General features: G+C 47.5%; 1 protein-coding gene across 1 annotated transcript; it reads left to right on the top strand.

Moving 5' to 3' along the window:
* The first annotated feature begins 3 nt into the window (after positions 1–3).
* On the top strand, positions 4–23,614 carry MMRN2 (multimerin 2). Its single transcript, XM_054580478.1, has 7 exons — positions 4–214; positions 17,032–17,160; positions 17,247–17,353; positions 17,439–17,519; positions 18,249–18,377; positions 18,543–20,282; positions 22,772–23,614. Exons 1-7 carry the CDS (start codon positions 51–53, stop codon positions 23,155–23,157), a joined length of 2,736 nt encoding a protein of 911 aa, XP_054436453.1. The 5' UTR covers positions 4–50; the 3' UTR covers positions 23,158–23,614.
* Positions 23,615–23,962: the final 348 nt, after the last annotated feature.

The following is a 23,962-nucleotide window of genomic DNA, read 5'->3' as shown; positions in this document are numbered from 1 at the left end:
TGAAGCAGTTCTGGAATCACTGGCAGAAGCTGAGCCTGACCACTACCAAGATGATCCTGATGCTGTTGCTCAGCCTTACGGGGGCCCTAGGCTGGGGGCTGCTGGGGGCCTGGGCCCAGGCCCCTGGTACCATATTCTCTGATCCACACAGCCAAGGGCAGCCGGGGGTCTGGAGGGCAGAGGCTGAGGACATCGGCAGGGACCCCATCAAACGGTAAGGAGGGGCCCGAGCCATAGGGGAGGCCATGGGGCAGGACGTGAGTCCCAGCTCAGCCAGAGCAGGGGTTCTCTGGATCTCAGTTGCTCGTCTGTGAAATGGGCTAGTATTACCTATAGGCTGGGCAGTTGTGAGGCTGAATGAGTTCCTGGGTACCACAGGAAATTCCCCGTCTGACCCTTTGTCATTAAACAAAGCCTTGACCCAGAGCCTGGGGGTTGGGCAGGGCAGGAGCACTCCTTGCCATCAACCACCCTGCACAGGGTGCTGAGGGGCGGTGGGTCCAGATGTTTCTCCAGCTGGCCTGGCAGTGGATCCTGTTCTTGGAAGTAAGTCAATTCTGAAAGCTGAGCAAGGTGTGGCTGGCCTCTAAGCCACAAAGAACAGACGCTCCTGAGGACTAGATTTTGACCTGAATGTCCAGGGGACTGGTGTGGACCCTCAGCCTGGCTCTTAGAGTAAATAGTGATCAGAAAGGGTGCCCTACTCCACTGCAGAACAAAGAGGCAGTGTGGCATCCAGTGAGCTCTGCTTCAGTGTCCCTTGAGAATGGGCGGATGGACTTGCTACTGGAACAGGACACTATTTTCCAGCATTTTATTTGTCCGGGGCCAGGGATCCTCCTGCTGATAAAGTGCCAGCCCATAGGTCCCGCCTCAGGGTACCCCACAGTCCACAGCAGGTGCTATTTACTGGTCAGCCACCTTGCCAAGTGGTATCTCAGTTAATCCTCCTAAGAGCCCCATTACAGAGTAAGAGCCTGAGGCTCAGAGAGGCTAAGCAGTTGGTCCAAGGTCACACAGCTAAGGAAAGCTTAAATCAGGATCTGAGTCTGACTCCAGAGTTCGTGTTCTGATCCCTGGAGTACTCAAAGGCAGCTCTGGCCCCCAGATGTGCTTACTTTCGCATTCACTGACACCCCTCCCCACCCCCCACCTCCCCACTGACTTGATTGAGAGCATCTATATGGATTTGGAGGGTGAGAAGGACCAGCTCACAACTACACAGTCTCCCATCTGGCTGTCGGAGATTCACTGTGGCATTGGCTTACAAAGCCCTGTCTCTTCAACATAAATGTGTTTGCTGGACAATTTCTCATAGGAGATTTGACTAGGGAGAGGCAGAGGGTAAGAGTAAGCAAGAGCACACTGACCTTAAGTGAGGGAAAGGCTGGCTATGAGGGGAGGAGTGACCCCAAGGTGGACTAGAGAGGCCCCATTCCTGTCCTGCCCACCAGTTCTGCTCAGGGCTGGGAGGCAGAGGGCATTCTCAGTGGGGAACCCAGCCATCCAGCTCTGATTTCAGGACCAAGCACCAAAACTCCTCTCCTCAAAGCCATTCGCTCCATACCCCTGTTTCTGGGCCTCCTGCTCCATTTAATGCTAGGGAGGACGGGGGCCCAAGTGGACACACTCCTCTTTCTCCCCAACCTCTGGGCTGTGGGAGGGTCCGCATCCCCTTAGCCCAGGGATGGTGTGCCTCTAGACTGCCATGGACTGCCCTGTGGGGGTCACTCAGCCATTTTCTGGGTGGTCCTGGTATGTGCAGGGCATGTGATGATGCACACAAGGGTACCTTGGCCCAGGAATTCCCAGGCCAGCAGGGCAGCCCTAGTCCCGAGGGGCTCCTTGGGGTCCCAGTAGGCCTGCTGGGTCTCCTTCCCAAAACCCAGAAGCTTCATTTCCCAAGCCCAGGTTGTCAAGGCCTCCAGAGGAGCTGGTGAGAAAGGAAGGAAATGCTGCACAGCTTCCTCAAGCTGATTGCTTCCCGTGCTCCTGTTTCTGCCTAGAAATGCTGCTCCAGTCTCCCTCTTGCAACAGAGGAAGGGGAGGTCAAATAGGCATTCTGCACTCAAGCAGGGGCATGGACACTATCAGCCACAAGCTTGATAGACCCACTACCCCGCTGCCAGAACCAGACTACCTGCCCTGCATTTGCCCCTCACGCCAGTTTGGGGCCACAGCAAGCCCTGGTCACAGACCCAGTTGAGACACTTTGCAAGGAGAAGGTTGAACATGTCAACATAAAATCTCCAAACTTGCAGAGATTTTTTTATGAGTTTTTTTGGCCAAACTAATGACAATATCTAGGAAGCAAAACCTCAACGGATTGAAAACATGCTCTGAAAAATGGCAGTTTTGCAGCTTATTTTATATATTAGAATCAAAGAAGGAAGCGCTGGCTGAGTAGCTCAGTTGGTTAGAGCGTTGTCCCAATGCACCAATGTTTCAGGTTTGATCCTGGTCAGGGCACATATAAGAATCAACAAATGAATCCATAAGTAAGTGGAACAAGAACTCTCTCTCTCTCTCTCTCTCCCCCCCCCCCCCCACCCACTCCCCTCTAAAAATCAATAAATAGTCTTGACTGGAGTGTCTCAGTGGGTTGGGCATCATCCTGCAAACTGAAAGGTGACTGGTTTGATTCCCAGTCAGGACACATGCCTGGGTTGTGCATCAGGTCCCCTGTTGAGGGGCATGAGAGACGCAACTGATCGATGTTTCTCTCTCTTTCTTTCTCCCTTCCCCTCTAAAAATAAATAAAATCTTAAAAAATCAATATATAAAACAAAGAAGAAAATAGAATCAAAGAATGAGACATAAGGAAAGTTACATGAAATTCATTGGTGGTGGATTAAGGGGGTGGAAGAAAGCAAACGGAAATCTCTGGGATTGGATAAAGAGTAAAACAGACAGATACATAGCCTTTTTACATGGGTGGGTATACGATAGTTAATGATTAACAATTACAACACATAGAGGTGATATTTGGGGGAACAAGATAACAATGAGGGGCCCTGTTGTTTTGTGCTCTGGTGTGGGTGACTGGAACCTGAAGGGCCTGGTAAAAGAGATTACTGTGATGTTCTAAAGGTATGTTAAGACAGGTTTGTCAAGGAAGCTACAAGCCTGGGATGTGAACACCCGCCATGACATGATTTTAGTTAGGAATTTATATGTTCAGACCATCCTATGTGGTTACTTTCTGTCTCTGAGCTTGTAAGGCCACCATGCAGGGCTCCCCAGAGCTTGTCAGGTTTAGTATGTGGCCCCTTTTTTGTCCAATAAACAGAACAGCTTGGCAGCCAATGCCAGGTCCTGGGGTAGAGTGGGGATGTGGTTGAGTGCTTCCTAGGTCCCCCAAGGGCCGGGGCTAGTAAGCCAGCAACATGGGTATTGGACTCCTTATGAAAAGAGGCTCTTTTGTGCTCCCTGGTTTTGGTGGGGATGGGGAGAGTAGCAGTTTAGGATGTGAGTTCCTCAGAGGAAGGACTGTCTGTAGGAAAAAACGCTGAGCCCCAGGCAAGGTGCCCCATGTCCACACTGTTGTGACAGCACTGCAGTCACCACTATTCTCTCCACTTTACTTATTGTGAGGCTTGGGGTGGGGGGCTTGCCACCCAGGGCCTCATAACTCCTAAGAGACATGTCAGAGCTGGGACCCACATCTGCTGAGCTGCAAATCCCAGGCGACCTCTGTCCTATCTCTCCCAAGATGTGTGGGTGTGTAGAAGATGGTACTTCCATCATTTGGCCTGCTCCCAGCCCCCAGCATCAGCTTTACCTCACCGATGCTCAAGTGGCATTTTGTGATTTTTGCAGCTGGACCCAGAGGAGTCATGCATGTTACTGGGGGGTCACACAGGATGAGGATGGAGCCCAGGCCTGGGGCTGCACCTCCTGCACCCATTTCTGCTGTCTGAGGCACAGGGCCCTGGGCACAAACAGGGAAAGCCCCACTGACCAGCATCATGCTCAGAGAAGCCCGGCTCTGGGCTGGATGTCGGGTGGGCCTCAGGCCCCTCTGCCAAGGCCCATTTCTAGATCAGAAACAAAGCCTTGCAAAATTCCCTGCGGTGGTCACATTCCTGGCTGTTTTCAGGGCCTCTGAGAGCAAGGATGCAGAGAACAGGCCTTTCTTCCCCAGGAAGACATCAGGGGCAGCTGAAGGTGGGTTTTACTGGCTGCTTAAGAGGCACTTAAGTGTCCCCGGGGTCAGTGGCAGCAGCACATCCATAATTCAGGAAGCTCTACCAGCTCTTTCCTTGTGAGAGGCTCTCAGCTTTCCCCACAACCTTGCCCTCCGCTCCCAAGGGGAGGCTGGAAGTGGGAATTTTCTCTACCTTTCCAGAACTGGTGGGGGATGGGTAGGTGTGCCTTGCTCAGATAACAACTCGAGAATAGGGAGGAGGAGGGGAGGAGAGCCCAGGCCACCCAGCTCCCATTAGAAGCTCTGAGGGGGTCAGCCACCTCTCTTCTGCCTGAAACTGAGCGTCAGGTAAGGGCCAAGTTGGAGGCCCAGGGCGGGCCCAAACATGGCTGGAGAAAGGCACTCCTTTCTCGCTCATGCCTGCCTCTCAGTGGACCACTGGGAGATGAGGGTGCAAAGAGGGCACAGGCCTGAGACCAAGACGCAGCGAGAACAATGGGGTACCTCAGGGAGCTGGGCTTGCAGGGAGGGCGGGGGTAGGGGGTGGGACTCAGAGGGCCAGCAAGAAGCTGCCAGGAGCTGGAGGAAACTAAAGCAAAGGTCAGGAATGTTCCCAGGGCTTCTGGGCCAGAAGCCTGTACTGTGCCAAGGGAACGAGGTTGCCAAGGGAGGGGGTGTTGGGCAGGGAGAATAGCCATGCTGGAACCCGAGGTTTGGGCAGGTCAAGAGAGAAAGTTCCAGGCAGGAAGGGTGGGCGCCAATGCTTCCAGTTCAGGAGCTCTCGGTGGAAAGTCCCGGTCACCCCCTGGCAGGCTGGACTCAACCCAGCATGTCCAGGACCCAGGCTTCCTGGACCCTCTGGAACAGTTCAGAGGGTGTGCAAGGAGTGAACTTTGTTTTGAGTGAGTGTTTCTCAGCCTTGAACCTATTGACATTTGGGACTAGCTGACTCTGCTGTTGTGGTGCCGGGCTGTGCTGCGTGCATTGTAGAGTGCTGAGCATCATCCTTGGTCTCCACCCACTAGATGCCGTTAGTATCCCCACCCTCCCAGTTGCAACAACCATAAATGTCTCTTGAGGTTTCAAACTACACCTGGGGGAAGTCCCCTCTTTCTAGGTGGAAAGCGCTGGTTCAGATAAAGAATTTCTCTAGGGCTGAGCCTACGTTCCAGGAATGTCCATGGAGCCCAGGGTGGGGGCTGAGCTTCTGGTCTGTGGAACAGTCTCTGGGTCCAGCACTTTTACAGTCCACTGTTTCAGTGTTGAATAAACATCCTCTGTTTCAAATGAGGGCCAGCTTCATAGGCATATGACCTAAGTAGTCTACACAGCACTTGGCCCTCAGAAAGGCCCCACACTCGGTTTAGTCTCTATTGTTGACTTACATTTTCATTTTGTACTCTTCCCTACAAATGAAGTAGTCCATCTTGTATGAAATATTTACTGCCTGCACCTTTACAGAGAAGTTTTGCTGACTCTCTGGGGTAGAGTGAAACCTTCTACAACGTTTGTGGAGACAATCAGAAGTCCCAGGCCCCTCTAACCCCCAAAGGGGATGACTTCCAACCCTTTAGGTGATTCTTTTGGCATTTACCTCTCTATCCCTAGCATGTTTATATGGCTCCTTGTTAGGCAGTAGCATTATCTATGATTCAGCTCTCATTTCTACTCCATACTTCAACTCAACATGTATGCATGTGTGAATGAGTGAATGTACATGTGCACACACATACGGACACACATTTTCTGTCCATCACTTTTCTGTATTGTCATTTTGAGTGTTTACATTCATATGACTACATATGCTATTTAGAGCTGAGACTTGAAAAACACTATGTGTCATTCCCCCTCACCTTTGGTTTTCTCTAGAGGAAACAACTGTCTTTGTTTCTTTTGTTTAGTTTGCTGTCTTTGTCATAATCCAAACTCTTAGACTGTAGCTTGCATTTGAACTCTCCTTTAATCCACCTCTGCTGTTAGACGGTTACCTGTGTCACCTTGGAGCCACCTCCATCAAAGCTACAGCTGTGCTCCAGTCTGGACTGGGCCCCTCGCCCACTGCCCATTGCTATCCTGGGCTCTCCCTGCAGCACCTCCCTGGGGACCCCCTGCTGGAACTCCTGTTTCCTAATTTGGTGCTTTCCTGTTTCTCTGTGTTCTCTCGTGGTTTGTTTGTTCTTCTTGTTTTGTTTTGTTTGTAGCTTTCTATATTTATTTTCCAAATGATATTTCCTACTCTAGTAACAACTTAGCAAGATCTTCTGAACTGTGACCACAATCCGGCTTTTTTAAACAAATAATATTTGGGAAAATTGAGACCTAAAATTAAATGAACATTTTCAAATTTTATTTTATATTACAATTTACATTCAATATTATTTTGTACTATTTTCAGGTGTATGGCATAGTAGTTAGGTAATCATATACTTCACAAACTGTTACCTCAATATTTCTAGTACCAACCTGGCACCGCACATAGTTATTACAGTGTTATTGATTATGTTCCCTATGCTGTACTTTACATCCCCATGACTATTTTTTAACTACCAATTTGTACTTAATCCCTTCACCTTTTTCACCCAGTCTCTCTGGCAACCATCAGTCTGTTCTCCATATCTACGATTCTGTTTCAATTTTGTTTGTTTATCTTGTTCTTTAGATTCCATATAAGTGAAACCATACAGTATTGCTTTCTTTTCTCTAATTTCACTTAGCATAATACCCTCTAGGTCCGTTACTGCTGTTGCAAAGGGTAATGTTGTATTCTTTTTTATGGCAAAGTCATATTCACATATATATTTCAATAAATGGTTTAAAGAAAACTTGGACCATAAAGCTCCTATATATAGTTGTTATATATATATAAATTCTTTCTTTATAGATATAAAAGACTTTCATTTGTTGGGAGATTTTTTATTACATGCTTGATTTTGTTAGTTGTAATTGGTCTGTTCAGATTTTCTGTTTCTTCTTTTTAAATTTTTTTAAATCCTCACAAGAGGACATTTTGTTTTCATTGCTTTTAGAGAGAGAGAGAGAGAGAGAGAGAAACTTTGATGTGAGAGAGAAACATTGATTTGTTGCCTTCTCATATATGTCCTGACCAGGGATCAAACCCACAACCTAGGTATGTACCCTGACTAGGAATCAAACCCACGACCATGGGATGACCCTCCAACCAACTGAGCCACACCAGCCAGGGTTTCTGGTTTTTCTTGATTCAATTTTGGAAGATTGTTTGTTTCTAGGAAATTACCCATTTCTTACAGATTGTCCAATTTGTTAGCATGTAGTTGTGGATAAAATTTTCTTATAATCCTTTGTATATCTGTGGTGTCAGTTTTTACTTCTCTTTCTTTTATGATTTTATGTAGTTGGGTCCACTGTTTTTCTCTTGATGAGTCCGATCGGAGGTTTATCAACCTTATTTATCTTTCCAAAGAACCATCACTTGCTTTCATTTTTCTTCTGTATTTTTTTTTTTTAGATTCTATTTCATTTATTTCCACTCTGATCTTTATTATTTCCTCCTTCCTACTCACTTTGGACTTTGTTTGTGGTTCTTTTTCTAGTTCCTTTAGGTGTAAGTTTAGATAGTTTATTTGTGATTTTTTTCTTGTTTTTTGAGGTAGGCCTATATTGTTATGAATTTCCCTCTTAGGACTGCTTTCACAGTGTCCCATAAATTTGAGCTGATATGTTTCCTTTTTTTTTTTTTTTGCATGAAGGTATCTTTTGTTGCTAACCTATTCGTTGTTTAGAAACATGTTATTTAGCGCCAAGTCTTTGTGTGTTTTTCAGGTTTTTTTCTTGTAATTGATTTTTAGTTTCATATGATTGTTGTCAGAGAAGATGCTTGATATGATTTCAATATTCTTAACTTTAGTGAGATCTCTTTTGTGGCCTAACGTGATCTATTCTGGAAAATTTTCCATGTGCACTGGAAAAGAATGTATGTTCTGCTGGTTTGGGATGAAATGCATTGAAAATACCAAATCTACCTGGTCTAGTGTGTCATTTAAGGTCATTGTTTCCTTGTTGATTTTCTGTTTGGAAGATCTAATTATTAATGTCAAAGGGGTTTAAAGTCCCCTATTTTGACTGTATTACTATCACGCTCTCCATTTATGGTGATCAAGATTTGCTTTACATATTTAGGTATTCCTATGTTAGGTACATAAATGTTTACAAGTGTTATATCCTCTTGTTGCATTGATACCTTTATTATGCAATATCCTTCCTTATATCTTATTACAGTCTTTGTTTTAAAGTCTATTTTGCTTGATACAGGCATTGCTACTCTAGCTTTTTTTTCCATATCCCTTTACTTTTAGTGTGTTTGTATCTTTTATTGTGAGGTGGCTCTCTTGTAGAGAGCATATATATGGTTCTTGTTTTGTTATCATTCATCTACCCTATGTCTTTTGATTGGAGCATTTAATTCATATGCAGTTAAAGTGATTATCAATAGATATGTATTAATTGCCATTTTATTCTTTTTTTAAAAAAGATTTTATTTATTTATTTTTAGAGAGAGGTGAAGGGAAGGAGAAAGAAGGAGAGAAGCATCAATGTGTGGTTGCCTCTTGCATGCCTGCTGGGGACCTGGCTCACAACTGAGGCATGTGCCCTGACTGGGAATCGAACTGGTGACCCTTTGGTTTGCAGTCTGGTGCTCAATCCACTGAGCTACACCAGCCACACTGCCATTTTATTCTTTACAATTATTCTTTATAATTTTTTTCTTTCATTTTCTAAAAGAAGTCCCTTTAACATTTCTTGTAATACTGGTTTGGTGCTAATAAATTCCTTTAGCTTTTTCTTGTCTGAGAAGCTCTTTAATTTTCCTTAAATTTTAAATGATAGCCTTGCTGGATAGTGTAATTTTCATTTACTTAAAGATTTTATTTGCTCATTTATTTATTTATTTATTTATATTTATTTTAGAGAGAGAAGAAGGGATGGAGATAAGGAGAAAAACATCAATCAGCTGTCCCCCGTATACACCCCAGCTGGGTACTGGGCTCACAACCCAGGCATGTGCCCTGAGCAGGAATTGGACTGGTGGCTGCCTTGTGGGGCAATGCCCAATCAGCTGAGCCACACCAGTCAGGGCTGAATGGTCATTTTTATTCATAGGTCCTTGCTTTCCATCACTTTGGATATTTCATGACAATTCCTTCTGGCTTACAAAGTTTCTGTTGAGAAATTCTCTAACAGTCTTATGGGAGCTCCCATGTGTGTAACTAACTACTTTTCTTTTGCTGCTTTTAAGATTCTCTCTATATCTTTAACCCATGGCATTTAATGATGATGTTTCTTGGTGTGGGTTTCTTTGGGTTTATCTTGTTTGAGACTCTCTGCACTTCATGGACTTCTGTGTCTTTTTCCTTCAACAGGTTAGGGAAGTTTTCATGCATTATTTATTCAGATAGATCTCAATCCCTTTTTTCTTTCTTCTCCTTCTGGTACCCCTATGAGGCAAATGTTGTTACACTTAATGTCCAAGAGGTCTGTTAAACTACCTTCATTTTATTTATTTATTTTCCCCCCTTGTTTTATTATTTTTATTTTATTTTTTAATTTTTAATTTTTATTTATATTTTTAATTTATAAACCATGTTAATTCTATTACAGTTGTCTCAGTTTTTACCCCTTTACCTCCTCCACCCATCCCACCCCCACACCCCACTCCCACAGTCACTCTCTGTTGTCCATGTCCATGGGTCATTCATACATGTTCTTTGTCTAGTCCCTTCCCCTTCTTTCCACCATTGTCCTCTTTCCCTCTCTGGTCACTTTCAGTCTGCTCCATGTTTCCGTGCCTGTGGTTTATTTTGTTCATTAGTGTATTTTGTTGAATAGAGTCCAATTGTAGGTGAGATCATATGGTATTTGTCTTTCATCAACTGGCTTATTTCACTTAACTTAATATTCTCCAGTTCCATCCATGTTGTCTCAAAGGTAGGAGTTCCATCTCTCTCTCCTTCTTTCTTAAATGCATATTGATTTTACTTATTTTTTTAAATGTCAAAGTTAATTATAAAATATTAAAAAAATTTGAAACCATTATAAAGTCTCAGCAATTAAACCAACATGACACCAGCACAGAAATAATCAAGTAGGTCAATGAAATAAAATGAGCATTCTAGAAACAAATGTATATATCTAACAATATAATAGATGATTAAGTTGATATTTCAAATCAATGAGTAAAATAAGGCTTTCTCAACAAATAAGGTGCATGGACCACTATTATTTGAAATAAAACAAACAAAGAGCTCTATTTCACACATTATACAAGAAATATTCAGGTGAGTTAAAAATCAATATGTTGAATCTAAGGAGTTGTAGAAGAAAATAGAACTAATATTTTTCATGACCCGAAGTAAAATATTCAAACCCAGAAGCTACAAAGTAAATATTGACAGTATGACTATATTAAATATTTAACTATATAGTAATATACATATAAAAAAAGTTAAAGGACAAGGAATAGGATAGAAAAGTATTTGCAACACATCTAAAACATGGTTAATAGGTTTTTTGGGTTTTTTTAAGGGAAAAAAGTTCTATAAACCTTTAATCAATAAATGGATAAAGAATACCAAAACATCATTTAAAGCTTTTTTTTTTAAAAAAAATAGAAATAGGCAAGAAATCTACTAAAACAGATTTAGTTTCAACAAATAGTAAAGGAACAATTAAAATAACATCATTGTCACAATCAGATTAATGAGTATTAAAAATATTGGTAATATCAAGTATTGGCAACTGTGAAAGGAACTGGATATTCATAGAAACTTTTTCTTCAACTTAAAGCAGTTCCTTTAGCATATTTTGCAGTGCTGGTTTGGTGGAGGTTTATTCTTTTAACCTTCTTTTGTCTAGGAAACTCCTTATTTCACTGTCCATTTTAATTGAGAGCCTTGCTGAGTAGAGCAGTCTTGGTTGCAGACCTTTGCTTTTCATGACTTGGAATATTTCGTGCCAGTCCCTTCTGGCTCGTAGTGTTTCTGTTGAGAAGTCAGATGCTAGCTGTATTGGAGCTCCCTTATATGTTATTACCTCTTTCCCCCTTGCTTGCTTTAGGATTCTCTGTTTGTCTTTGATATTTGCCATTTTAATGATGATGTGTCTTGGAGTGGGCCTCACTGGGTTCCTCTTGAATGGGACCCTCTGTGCTCCCTGGACTTGTGTGACTTTTTCTCTCCTCCAATTAGGGAACTTTTCCATCATTACTTTTTCAAACAGGTTCTCCATCCCTTCTTCATCCTCTTCTCCTTCTGCTATTCCTATTATACGGATATTATTACATTTCAGGTTGTCCTGCATTTCCCTCAAGGCCTCTCCATTCTTTTTGAGTCTTTTTTCATTTTCTTGCTCTTTCTGGGAGCTTTTTTCTACCTTGTCCTCCAGCTCACTGATTCAGTCCTCAGCTTCATCTAGCCTGCTTCAGATTCCTTCTACTGTGTTCTTCAGTTCCAAAATTGTATTCTTCATTTCCTCTTGCCTCTTTTTGACAGTTTCTATGTCCTTTTTCATGCTGATATAGCTTGCATTAAGTTCCTCGTAGTTTCCCTGTAATTTTTTGTAATTCTCTCTGAGCTCACCGAGCTCATTGAGCTCATCGAGCTTCCTTAGAACCGTTGTTTGGAACTCAATTTCTGATAGTTTACTTGCCTCTATTTCATTTAGTTTTCTTTCTGGGGATTCTTCATTTTTCTTCAAGTGGGGCATATTTCTTTGTCTTCCCATTATTTGTGAGACTCTTCTCTTTTGCTTCTGATTCTTAAGTTGATCTGTCTTGATTTCTGGACTTTGTGGTGTGAACTTCTATGGTTGGAGACCGCTGATTTTACTTTCTGGATCTGCCCCTGATGATGTCAGATGTTGACCCTGTCTGACCTTAGGCAGTCTGTTCAAGATTTCCAGGAATCTACTGTTTAGATTAACAGCTGAAGGAGACAGCCATAGTCACTCTGGACTCAGCAGGCAGCTTAGACAGTTCAGGGTGGGGCGGAGTCCCTCCTGGGGGTGGGGTTATTGGGTCCTCTCTAGCTGCTGCCATACGGGGGAGGAGTCTGCACTGGGATCCTGCCGGTCACTCGATCCTTTTGCTCCCCAAAGCCTCAGTCCCCAGTATCTCCTCTAGTGTTGCCAGACCTTTCTGAACCCCCTTTAGCCAGAGATTTACTGTCTCTGGCTGCCATTCTGCACTCAGCAGGTGGCTTAGGCAGCACATGGCGGGGTGAAATCCCACCTCAGGGTGGGCTATTGGGTCCTTTGACGCTGGTGCTGCTCAGGGGGAGTGGTTTCTTCCTGAGCAAGATGGCTGCTACTGCATGGGGGATGAGTCAGCACCGAGATCCCACCGGCTACTCTCTCAGTTCTCTCCCCAAAGCCTCCGTCCCCAGTCTCTCCGCAGGCATCTCTAGCCCACTCTGTCCCCTCCTTCGCCAGAGACCAGGGTAAGTGGCCGCAAATAAAAATTTATAAGTTAGCCCTTTACACAGTTCTTTGAGTCTCTAGCTGCCTGTCTCTGGCAGAGAGCAACCCTGCTGCTTTTCGCAGCTGGCTGTTTTCTGTGTACTTTTTGGGCTCTGGTGCTACAGGCTAGAGATCTCCACTTTTGGATTAGACCCCGCTCTTCTCAGGGGGATCCAACCGGCCGTTTCAATATTCTTCTGGTGCTGCTGCCCGTGGGTACCCCGCCCACCTTCTCAAGTCTGTACCACACTCCTTACCAGTTAGATTGTGTTAAAGCAAATTCTTCTGTCTCTGAGGTTACAAGGCTCCTCTCTTTCTATTGTTCAGTTATTTGTTCTAGGTGATTTCTCCCCAATTTAGTTGTCATTCCAGGTTGGTCCTGGGAGGAGGTCAGTGTGACTTCCACTCACCCCTCCACCATCTTGAATATCCCCACTACCTTCACTTTTAAAAATTCTTTTCTTTTTGCTGCCCTGATTTGTTTTCTGCTACCTTGTCTTCCAAATCACTGATTCAGTCCTCAACTTTATCTAATGTGCTGTTGATTCCTTTTAGTGTATTTTTCATTTCAGATGCTGTGTTCATAATTTCTGACTGGTTCTTTTTAATAGTTTCCATGTCCATTTTATGCTTACTGTTTGTTGAAGTTCTCACTCAGTTCATCCATTCTTCCCCTAAGTTATTTGACCATCCTTATAACCATTCTTTTGAAACTGTGTATCTAGTAGATTGCTTACTTCCATTTCATTTAGTTCTTTTTCTAGGGATTTCTCCTTTTCTTCTATTTTTAACATTTTTTTTTTGCCTCACCATTTTCACTGCCTCTGTGTACTTGTTTCTGTGTATTAGGTAGATCTATTTTGCCTTTCAGTCTTGGTATCTTGGTCTTATATAGTAGGTGACCAGTGGGGCTCAGTGGTAGTCTCCCTGATCACCTGAGCTGAGCATTCCAAGAATATCTTTTGTGTGAGTTATATAAACCCTCCTGTTGTAGTTAAGTCTTGATTGCTATTAGCCACCCGTGGGGGGGGTTGACCCTCAGGCTTGCAGATTATGAGGATCAACCCCTATGATAAATGAGCTACTATGTGGGGCTGAGCCATGAACTGGAATTTGGTCCAACAGGATCTGGTGCCTGCTGAGATCTCCCTTTGGGTGTGGCACTTGTCGAGCTAACTGGGTAGTGCTCTGATGTGGTCTGAAGCCCAACACTGGGTGTGTTGGTTCTGGGATCATTGGGAGGGACTCCAGTACAGGTCAGTGTCAGGCATTGCCTGTGACCATTCCCGGGATACCTGTTTGGAGCTACAACATGATACAGTTTGTGGTGGCCTTTTGGCCAAGCTGCATACTAAGGCCAGCATCCACCACCACTAAGCCCAGGGACAAATCAACAAAAGGCTCAAGGCACCCAGAGATTGATCTCCACCTGCTGGCAACCTGTTAGGCCCAGTCACTGAAAGGGCCTCTAGTGGTACACCCATCTGTGTGAGGTAGGTTTTCAGTGAGTCACCAGGTAGGGGTGAGTGGTGTTCACCAGGTTGATACAGATTCAATTTCAGGGCCAGTGCTGGGTCTTAGACCACTCAGTAAAAGTCTCAGTGTACAACAAGGCCAGCCACCTGCGGCCTGGCGCCTGCAGACCTATGTGGTGGGGTGGGGATTCCGGGAGTCATCAGGGTGAGGCAAGCAGAGTTCAACAGGATGAAACAGACCAATATTTGGCCATGTGGAGGGAGGCCTCTGCACAGGAACAGTGGCCCTGGTCAGGCATGTGAGAAAAAAATGACCCTTGCGCTATATCTACATAACTCAGTCTCTGTTTCTCCGACACCCTCTGAATCTGCCTGAACACCCTCAGGAGCCCTCTGAGAAAGTCTGTACCATGGACCCAAGTCAGTTGCAGCAAGGAGACTCCTCTGTATATTGTGAACTTGGCAGAGCAGGGCCACAGGGAATGAGGAGGGTGGGGGGATAATGCATGCCCCAGGCTGCTGCCATATGGAAGGGAGTGCTCAACCCAGGAAAGATGGAGTCTGTGGGAGAGAGAACCTGGGGGAGAGGGACTCTGTACAGGGGCCTTGGCAGCTGTCCCTTCAGCCCTCTCACCAAAGCCGCACAACCCAGTAGTCCCTGTATGACTCCAGTCCACTCTGAGCCACATTCCCTCTACCAGAACCTAGAGTAAGGGCCACAAATGAGATTTTGTGTGCTATCTCTTTAAGAGGGCATATGAGTTTCTAGCAGACTCCAGTCTCTCCCTGGCAGATGGAATCGCTGCTGCTTTTCACAGCCAGATGTTATGCTGGCCCCTCTTCCTGGCTCTGGTGCTTCAGGATGAAGAGTCTGGTTTGGAGTTGAAATCCCTCACTCCTCAGGGGGAAGCTTTGCAGCTGAGATATCCCTCCAGGTTCTCAGCTGCCACATGTGGGTTAAAGGCTAGGCTTTTTCACATCTCCGCCCTTTCTACCAGTCTCAATGTGGCTTCCTTTGTCAATCTTTGGTTATAAGAGTTCTATTTAACTACTCTTCAGTTGGTTATTCAGGTTGATCTATAATTTATTTTTAATTCTGGTTTGATCCTGGGAGGAGATCAAGAAGACCCACCCAGATCACTGCTCTGGATGGGTCTTTCCTTATTGAACAGGCTTGTTTCCCTGTCAAGCTTATTTGGCCTGCTGCCAGGAGAGTAAAGACTGGCTGCCATGCTTCTGGGAGCCGAGTGGGAAAGTAGGCCAGCGGGGGGGTGGGATGGGGTGGGGGTGGTCTCTGCACTGAAAAGATAGGGACACTCAATCTACCTTAGTCCTTCACCTCCCTCTCTGGCAGCATCCCTTTGTGATTATGCCAAATGGCCTCCAGACAGAGATCAGCTCCAGAGAATAAAGGCCTGTCTTCAACAGCCACTCCATCTCCAAGGTCCCTGAACATTGCTTCCTAATATCTCACAAATGTGGCCAATCTCTCTCCGTATTTACCACCAACATCCAGTGCAAGCTGACACTATCTCTGACCTAGAATCCTGACATAACCACTTGCATCTTGCCCCTTCTTGTTCTTTCTGCACCCACAAAGGAGCGAGGGTGGCTCTTTCCTGTCACTTCCCTGCTTAAACCCCTCCATGATTTTCCATGGCTTCCAGACATAGTTCTGCACCTCAGCTGGCACTCTAGGCTCCCCCCAGTCCAGCTTTTTACCTCTGTGTCCCTTCCCCACCCCAACCCTCTGTACCTCTGTGGAGCCACCAACCTCTGTCACAGTTTCTGGTGTTCCATCTCACCTCTCTGTGAAAGACACGACCCACAGCCCAATTATCACCTCCTACGGAAAGCCTCCCCAGGTCATAGCACCTGTCACATATCTGAGATTGCCTGCTCTCCCTTGAGACCCTGAAGGGAAGGTCTGCACTTCCTTATCTGCCCAGCTTGAGCCCAACACTTGGTACCCAAGAGGTGCTGAGTTGAATGGAGCCATGGAGATCATCGTCATCTGTAACTCTGGAGAGCTCTGCTCTGGGAGCTGACTGTGGAAGAAGGGACCTCTATGGAGCCCATCAAGTCTGCCACTGGGTCCGTGATCTCGGGCTCTATCAGCAGTGATCATCTCCCCGCTCCTGGACCTGCAAAGCACACAGAAGGAGACTGCCTCCTGGTATTCAGGATGCTGAGCACACCCCGAAACCCATCCTGTAGGACCTCGGTATAGATGGCCTTTCCCAGAGAAGGGACTGCTTGGCCCAGCTGCCTTCCCCTATAACTATTTGCAAGTCTATTTACTTACTGACCATACTGAGGCATGACTAGGGAGCAAGTGCCCTTCCTGTTGCCAGGTCTGTGGTGAGGAAGGATGTAAGTGGTCATGGGGAAGGCTCCTGGGCAGTGTTGCAGTGTCCATTGAGCACTTGTCAGGAGCCAGGCACTGGATACTCATATGCACACTTGGAGGTGGGTATTACAGTCTCCATTGGATAGATGGAGAATGGAAACTCTCTAAATGCCTTGTTCAAGGTCTCACAACCAGAACGTTTGGAGTTCAAACATGCTGCCTCCCTGGTACCAGGAGAAACAGTTCTTCCTGGCACTTTGGGTAATTGTACTGTATGATTTTGGGGGGGCTCCTCAGACTCTCTGTCCTGGGCTTGGGGAGACTCTCTGGAAGTTGGTGGACAAGTTGGCCTTGCAAGGTTTGTGGAGCTCTTGTTCTGGAACTGAGGGATGAATAATGCAGAGTACTCCCTTCTCAGGCTAAAGGATTCCAGAATCCCTGGCATTGGGTAGAGCAGGGAGGAGGGTGGTAGGGGACCCTGTACTGGCACTTCCTGTTGACCTCTAGGAAGGACTGTGGGGTGCCTGAGCATGGCTCAGTTGCCCTCTCCTCTGGCTTGATTTTTCTAGTAACTGGTGCCCCTATCAGAAGTCCAGGCTGGTCACCTTCGTAGCTGCTTGCAAAACGGAGAAATTCCTCATTCACTCACAACAGCCATGCCCACAGGGAGCTTTGGACTGCCAGAAAGTCAAAGTCATGTGAGTGGGAGCAGGTTGGGGTAGGCCACTGCCCAGTTCCTTCACTGGCTCACCCTGGAGTTTCTGAGCTGGTTCTTTCCCTCCAGGTACCGCGTGGCCCACAAGCCGGTGTACCAGGTCAAGCAGAAGGTGCTGGCCTCTGTGGCGTGGAGGTGCTGCCCAGGCTTTGCTGGCTCCGACTGTCAGCACTATGGTAGGGCTCCCTGTGGTCCTCTACCACCTCAATTTCTAATCCCTCTGACCTCTTGGGGTCAGTATCTGATGTCTCCTTTTTGCAGATCCTGGGGCAGTCCCTGAGCCTGCAGATCCAGGTGATGGCTTCCAGGAGCACTGGGATGGACCAAATGACTTTGAACCTGGTATGCTGCTTTCCTGGAAGGGGCAGGCAGGCAGAAAAAACCCATGTGCTCAGGTCCTCTCTACTCTGATGGGTTGGCGCCATTTCAGGAAAACTTAACCCCCAAATCAGCAGAAGCCCCCTGTGGCCCTGTCACCCTACTCCACAACTAGGAGGCTAGGTTCACAGGGCCCCCAGAGCCCTGCCTGCTGGCAAAGAACATGCACTCTTTTCCTTGACCTCATTTTCTAGGAAGGACAGCTTCATCTGGCACCTTCCTTGCCCCATAAACAGCACAATTTCCCATGGCCTGGAATAAACCTTCAAACACCCCTGCACCTCAACCAGGGACAAGAAGTCATGCTGTTTCTGTTCTTGGAGAACCACCAAAATACCACATTTGTTGGGTCTTTCAAGGCTGGGCCAAGGTTGGGATGGTGAATGAGTTCCATGATGTGGTGAAAGCCTATCTATTGAAAAGTCCTGTCTAGAATGATGCTGACAGGCCATGTACGTGTGGCTGAGGAGGAAAATGCGACACAATTAGTCATGTCTGCTGTGGGCGTGGGCGGCAGGGTGAGGGCTCACTTGCCATGTATTTGCCCTTATGAGGCTAAAGGCTTCTAGGCTGCTGCTCAGAGGACATCAGCACACACCTCTCTGCTCTCAACACCAAAATCTTCTCTGTACCCTATGATCTGCCCAGGTCTGGGGAGTTAGCCCTTAATGCTTATCTTTCATGTGTCTTCAGGCCACTCAGTTGCAGAGACTAGCAACATCATGGTGCTGCAGGAACGCCTGCTGAGAGATCTCCAGAATGATATTCAACACATAAGCAACCTCACAGCTGAATCGATTGAGGCAAACCAGGCAGAGCTTGGTGAGTGGCAGGCTCCAGGGGCTGAGGAAGAACGTGATTACATCCAACTGCATGAGTGGGAGGGGATGCAGAAAGGCCCACACCTCAGAGGGACTCCCTATAGCCCCAACCTGGGGAGGGTATCAGCTTCAGCAGGACTGGTTTCAAAACGTGCCTCTGTTGCAGAGTTCCCTGGCAGATCCTTGGAGGAAGTGCTACATTTCAGCCCCATTTGGAGTAGCTTTAACCAAAGCCTGCACAGCCTCTTTGAGGCCATAAGAAACCTATCTCTTGACATGGAGGCCAACCGACAGGCCATCAAAATGGTCCAAGACAGCACTGTGCCCAGAGCTGACTTCCAGGAGCTTGGTGCCAAATTTGAGACCAAGGTCCAGGAGAATGCCCAGAGAGTGGGCCAGCTGCAGCAGGACATGGAGGATCGCTTGCATGCCCAGCACCTTTCCCTGAACCACTCCCTCTCTGAGGTCCAGGCCAATGTAGACACCAAGTTGAAAAGGCTCCTTAAGGCCCAGGAGCACCTGGGGTCCAATGGCAGCTTGGTGGCAGCAGCAGCAGGGGCTGGGGCAAGGCCAGAGCCAGAGAGCCTGCAGGCCAGGCTGGGCCAGCTGCAGAGGAACCTCTCAGCCCTGCACTTGGCCACCAGCCACAGGGAAGAGGAGTTACAGAGCACCCTGGCAGACATGAAGACGACCCTCGCCCGGCATGTGGAAGAGATCAGGGAGCTATATTCTGAATCTGATGAGACCTTCGATCAGATCAGCAAGGTGGAGCAGCAGATGGAGAAGCTTCAGGTGAACTCTCAGGCGCTGCGTGAGCTGCGGGTGATGCTGATGGAGAAGTCGCTTATTGTGGAGGAGAACAAAGTGGAGACTGATAGGCAGCTCCTGGAGCTCAACCTTACCCTCCAGCACCTGCAGGGTGGTCACGCTGACCTCATCAAGTACATCAATGACTGCAACTGCCAGAAGGTCTCTTCAGGCCTGGATGTTGTCCAGGAGGGCCACAGGAACACCGTGCACAGCCTGCACGACACCCAGGTGAGTATGGACCGGAAGGCCCAGCAAGACAACTCCTCCCTGCAGGCCCTAAGCCACACGGTGGCTGCCGTGTCGCGGGCAGTGGCTGAACATCAGGAGGACGGTGAGCATGCTCGAGTAGAGCGTTCGCGGCTCCGGACCCAGCTGCAGGCGCTGAGTGGCGAGGTGGGCGCACTGAAGGCTGCTGAGAGCCATTGCCGGCGCGAGGTCCGCCAGCTGCACAGCTCCTTTGCGGCCCTGCTGGAGGATGCGCTCCGGCACGAGGCCATGCTGACCGCGCTCTTTGGCGAAGAGGTGATGAGGTTTGAGGAGGCGCCCGACCCACTTCCCCTGCGCTATGAGGAGATCCGCGCCGGCCTCCATGATGCAGCCAGCGGGCTGCGTGAGCAGGCACTTGGCTGGGCCGCGCTGGCCGCCAGGGTGTCGGCCCTGGAACAGGCGGCAGTAGGTGACAGGCAGGGCCCAGAGCGCCTGGAGCCCAGCCACGAGGCAGTGCCAGAGGAGGCTGGAGAGACGGACCCCGCGCAACTGGCACTGCAGCTCCAGCGCCTGGGCCCTGACATTGAGAGCCTGGGGCAGTGCTGTGAGGCCTCCTGGGTCACCGCCCTCCACAGCTCCCTGGAGAGCCTCCACAGAGCCGTCTCCACCACCCAGCGAGGCCTGGAGCACCATCAGCATCTCTTCCACAGCCTCTTTGGGAACTTCCAAGGGCTTGTGGCAGCCAACATCAGCCTTGACCTGGGGAAGTTGCAGGCCATGCTGAACAGAAAAGGGAAGAAGCAGCAAAAAGGTCTGGAAGCTTCTCGGAAGAGAAAGAATCAAGTGGAACCTTTGGCTGATGTCCTGGGAGCAGAGCTCCACAAGGCAGGTGAGTTCCTGGGCAGAGGGAGACTGGGCTAGTCTAGGTGGACAGGCAGTCTGTAAGCAGCTCTTCTTGACTCAGAAGGAGTGGGAGTGACAGAGAACAGATTGGTAGTCATGACTACTCAGGTCCCGCCTTGTCCTTAACTGGCCTTCTATTCAGGCTCAGGATGGTTGGGGGACATCTTAAGCTCAGTGGAGTATAAAGAGCTAGAAGTCACAAGAACCAGCCCTTAGTGAGAAGGCAGAGGCCCTCCATGTAAACATTTGAGGTGCATATACACAGGTCTAGGTGCCTGCCGCTCTGACTACAGAGCAGGGAAGGGAATGCCTCCTTTTCTATCATGCCACACCTCAAACCCCTCTGCCTCAGCTCTCCCCCAACCCCACTTAACCCCCAACCATGTGTCTTTAACCAGAGTGTGTGTGGGACTAGTGTCACTTGCCATGGGCAGCACCCCACAGGGGAAGGGCTTGGGCCATGGAAGGGGCTTATGCTGCTAACAGTTGATCCATCTTTCTGCCCTGAGCTAGGTCCCTCTCTGAGGCCTTGCTGAAGGTCCTATCCCAAGCCAGCCCCCACTGACCCTCCATTATGGCCTCAGAGACCTGGGTCTCCCTGGGAGCACTGGACAGAGCACAAGTTCTAACACCAACTCAGTTTCTCCCTCTCTAGAATGGGAATATCACACCTACATCAAAGGATTGTTACGGGCAACAGGTACATTTACCAAACACCTAGCACAAGGCCAATTTAGTAGAAACCAGTCAATGTTTTCCCAGCATTTTCAGGGCTGAGGCTGTGTCCACCTGCACTAACATTTCTATACTACATTTCTATTCCACTTGTGAGTGGTGCAAGGCCTCAATTGCCTGATGGTTTAGGAATCTCAGTTTACCACTAAAATATTTTGTTTGAATTTTTTTTCCTTAAAATTAAAAACTCCCCCTTATTTGTGTTGCAGGAAGGCCATAGGGTTTGAATTTGTACCCTTCAGGGAAGCCACTCTCAATTTGTCTCCTAGCAAATCAGGAAGCACAGCCCTTCCTCCTTCTGAGAGCACAAGGGCCTTCTGGCTGCGTGGAGGCTCCCTTGGAAGCTCCAGAGGCAGGCTCCACAGGCAGGCTGGCTGGACTGGGTGCAGGGGGACAAAACACCTGCAAAGGGTGTTCTCGGCAGGCCTTCCTCAGGCTGGGCGAGTGCCCCCCCTCCTGGGTGCTGGGGGAACTGCAGGGCCAGTAGCAGGTCTTTGATGTGACAACCTTACACAAATGGGAAAGCCATTCTGAACTTTAATTCTCAGAAATCTTCCAGAACTATATAAGAGCAAAGTTTCGTCATTCACAAGATTACTGGACCAGAAGTCAACAAGCTGAGGCTCCAGTTCTGGGTCCTAAGTAACTGCTATGCAAATTTGTTCTTCCTTTAGGCCTTGGTTTCAACCCCTGAGAAATGGGGAGAGGTGGGGGGAGGAGGAGGGGGGGGAGAGAGAGAGAGAGAGAGAGAGAGAAGAGCAGAGAAGAGGAGAGAACCTGCACAAGTGTGTTGAGGGAACATCCAAGAAGCATGACATGATCAGTACCAAGCCCAATGTCATGGCTGGAAGCCCAGTGAGACTCACCTTTCCCATCCCATCTCCTGGCCCTGGCCAGGAATGTCCTGGACAGTCAACTCAACTAGCTCCAGCTTTCAGCAACGTACCTTTACCATATACACAAAGGGCTTTCTCTGGCTCCGTGCCTGTATCTTCTTATTCACTCCCTCCTTGGCTGGCTAACATGCTTCTGCAAGTGGGAAGATGACGAGAAATCAGGAGTTCCAAGGACAGCTCCCAGTTTGATAATTTATGAGTGTCGTTTAATGGATGTGGAGCAGCCAGTGCTCTGTGCAACATTTTGAAAACATTCAGATGATCAGCTTGAACAGGCTTTTCTTCCCTGGTACCACCGGCCCTTTCCTTCTCTCTCCAAGGTCCTTTATCAAACATCTGGTAGGAACCACTCTTCACTGTTCCTTAGTTATCTCACTAGTGTTAGAACTTTTACCTTGAGAATAGGTAGGTGTATTTTCTCTCCTTCCCTTGGGTATCTCAAGGTCCCTAGCAGGTGACAGCAATATAGAAGTCAGAGACCAGAGTTCCTGTCCCAGCCTGTCATCGACAAGCCATGGACCAGTTCAGCACTCAAGACTCAAAGTTTTCTCAGTCAGGGACCATATGTCTCAAGGATGTTGGAAGGAAAAGGATCAAACCAGAAGGTGCTTTATACAAGTGTACACCAGTAGAGAAAACAGACTTGCATTTTTCTCTCAAATAGTGAAATACTAAGAATTGGCCAATTAGCTCTCACTCTTTGAGATAAACTACTACTAGGAATATCTAGGTTATCTAGCAAGAGGCCTATTTATAATGTTAATAAGGTGAGGAAGGCAGGTCTGAGAGTTAAATTTCCCATCCAAGGGGGTGAGTCACTGAGCACTTTCCTCCTGTGTTCCAGGGTTCCCTGTGGCCTTCTATGCCAGCTTTTCAGAAGGGACGGCCACTCTGCAGGCAGTGAAGTTCAACACTACTTACGTCAACATTGGCAGCAGCTACTTCCCTGAAGATGGCTATTTCCGAGCCCCTGAACGTGGGGTCTACCTCTTTGCAGTGAGCATTGAATTCGGCCCAGGGCCAGGCACTGGGCAGCTAGTGTTTGGAGGTCACTATCGGACCACTGTCAGTACCACTGGGGAGCAGAGTGGTGGAAGCACGGCAACTACCTTTGCTCTGGCTGAGCTGCAAAAGGATGAGAGAGTGTGGTTTGAGTTAACCCAGGGATCAATAATGAAGAGAAGCCTATCGGGCACTGCGTTTGGGGGGATCCTGGTGTTTAAGACCTGAACACTGGGTGCGGCTCACCAGACGTTGTGGACTTGCCCAGCTCTCTGTGGCCTGGGGCTCTGACCAGGGTTGGTCTGGAGACTGTCCAAGTTGGTCTAGGTATTCCCTGGAAACCTGTGAAGATAATGGGCCTCCCTCTAGATACACTGAGTTTGGGTATTTCTTAGCAATGAGGATTGCTGGATGCTCCTCTCTGGGCTGGGCCTGGGCTGAAGAGGGTGAAGCTTGGTTCGGGTGCCTTCTGAGGCAGCACGGCTTGGACCTGAGCTCTTTCCCTCTCTGTATTCTCCAGCCTCTTTGGTGTTTTGCCCCTCCTGTGGTTGAAAACTTCTGTACAACACTAAACCTTTCTCCCACTTCCTCATATCCCTAATCTTATGCTAGAAAATCATTTTTTCCCAGAAGGAATTTGTTTAAAAGAGGTGACATTTTGGGCAATATTGGAAACACTCTCCACTCAGTCACTACAGGGCAGCAGGAGAAAACCAAACTGGTCTCTATCAGTTAATAAATGAAAACAAAGGCTGGCTGAGTTAACCAAATTAGTGTCTTTTCCTTAGCCTCAGTCCTTCTTTGCATTTACCTGTAACTTCACTTCTTTTTCTCTTTGCCTCATATAGGATAAAGACCAAGACATGCCAAACATGAACTAAAATTGGTATAGCTTTCACCTTTTTACTTTCTCCAATTTCTTGACCACCTAATTCTTAGCAGTATCTCTACCAGGAAGGGAGCTGAGGGAGGAAGTTAAAGACTAAAAATTTCCCTCAATTTCATCATCTTTGGAATAAAGCAATGTCTTTCA

Source organism: Pteronotus mesoamericanus, unplaced genomic scaffold, assembly GCF_021234165.1.
Source record: "Pteronotus mesoamericanus isolate MK-2021 breed Mesoamerican mustached bat unplaced genomic scaffold, CSHL_Meso_final contig_59, whole genome shotgun sequence".
NCBI classification, from domain to species: Eukaryota; Metazoa; Chordata; class Mammalia; order Chiroptera; family Mormoopidae; genus Pteronotus; species Pteronotus mesoamericanus.
The sequence above is the reverse complement of the archived record's forward strand: the minus strand, read 5'-3'. Positions and strand labels throughout refer to the sequence as shown.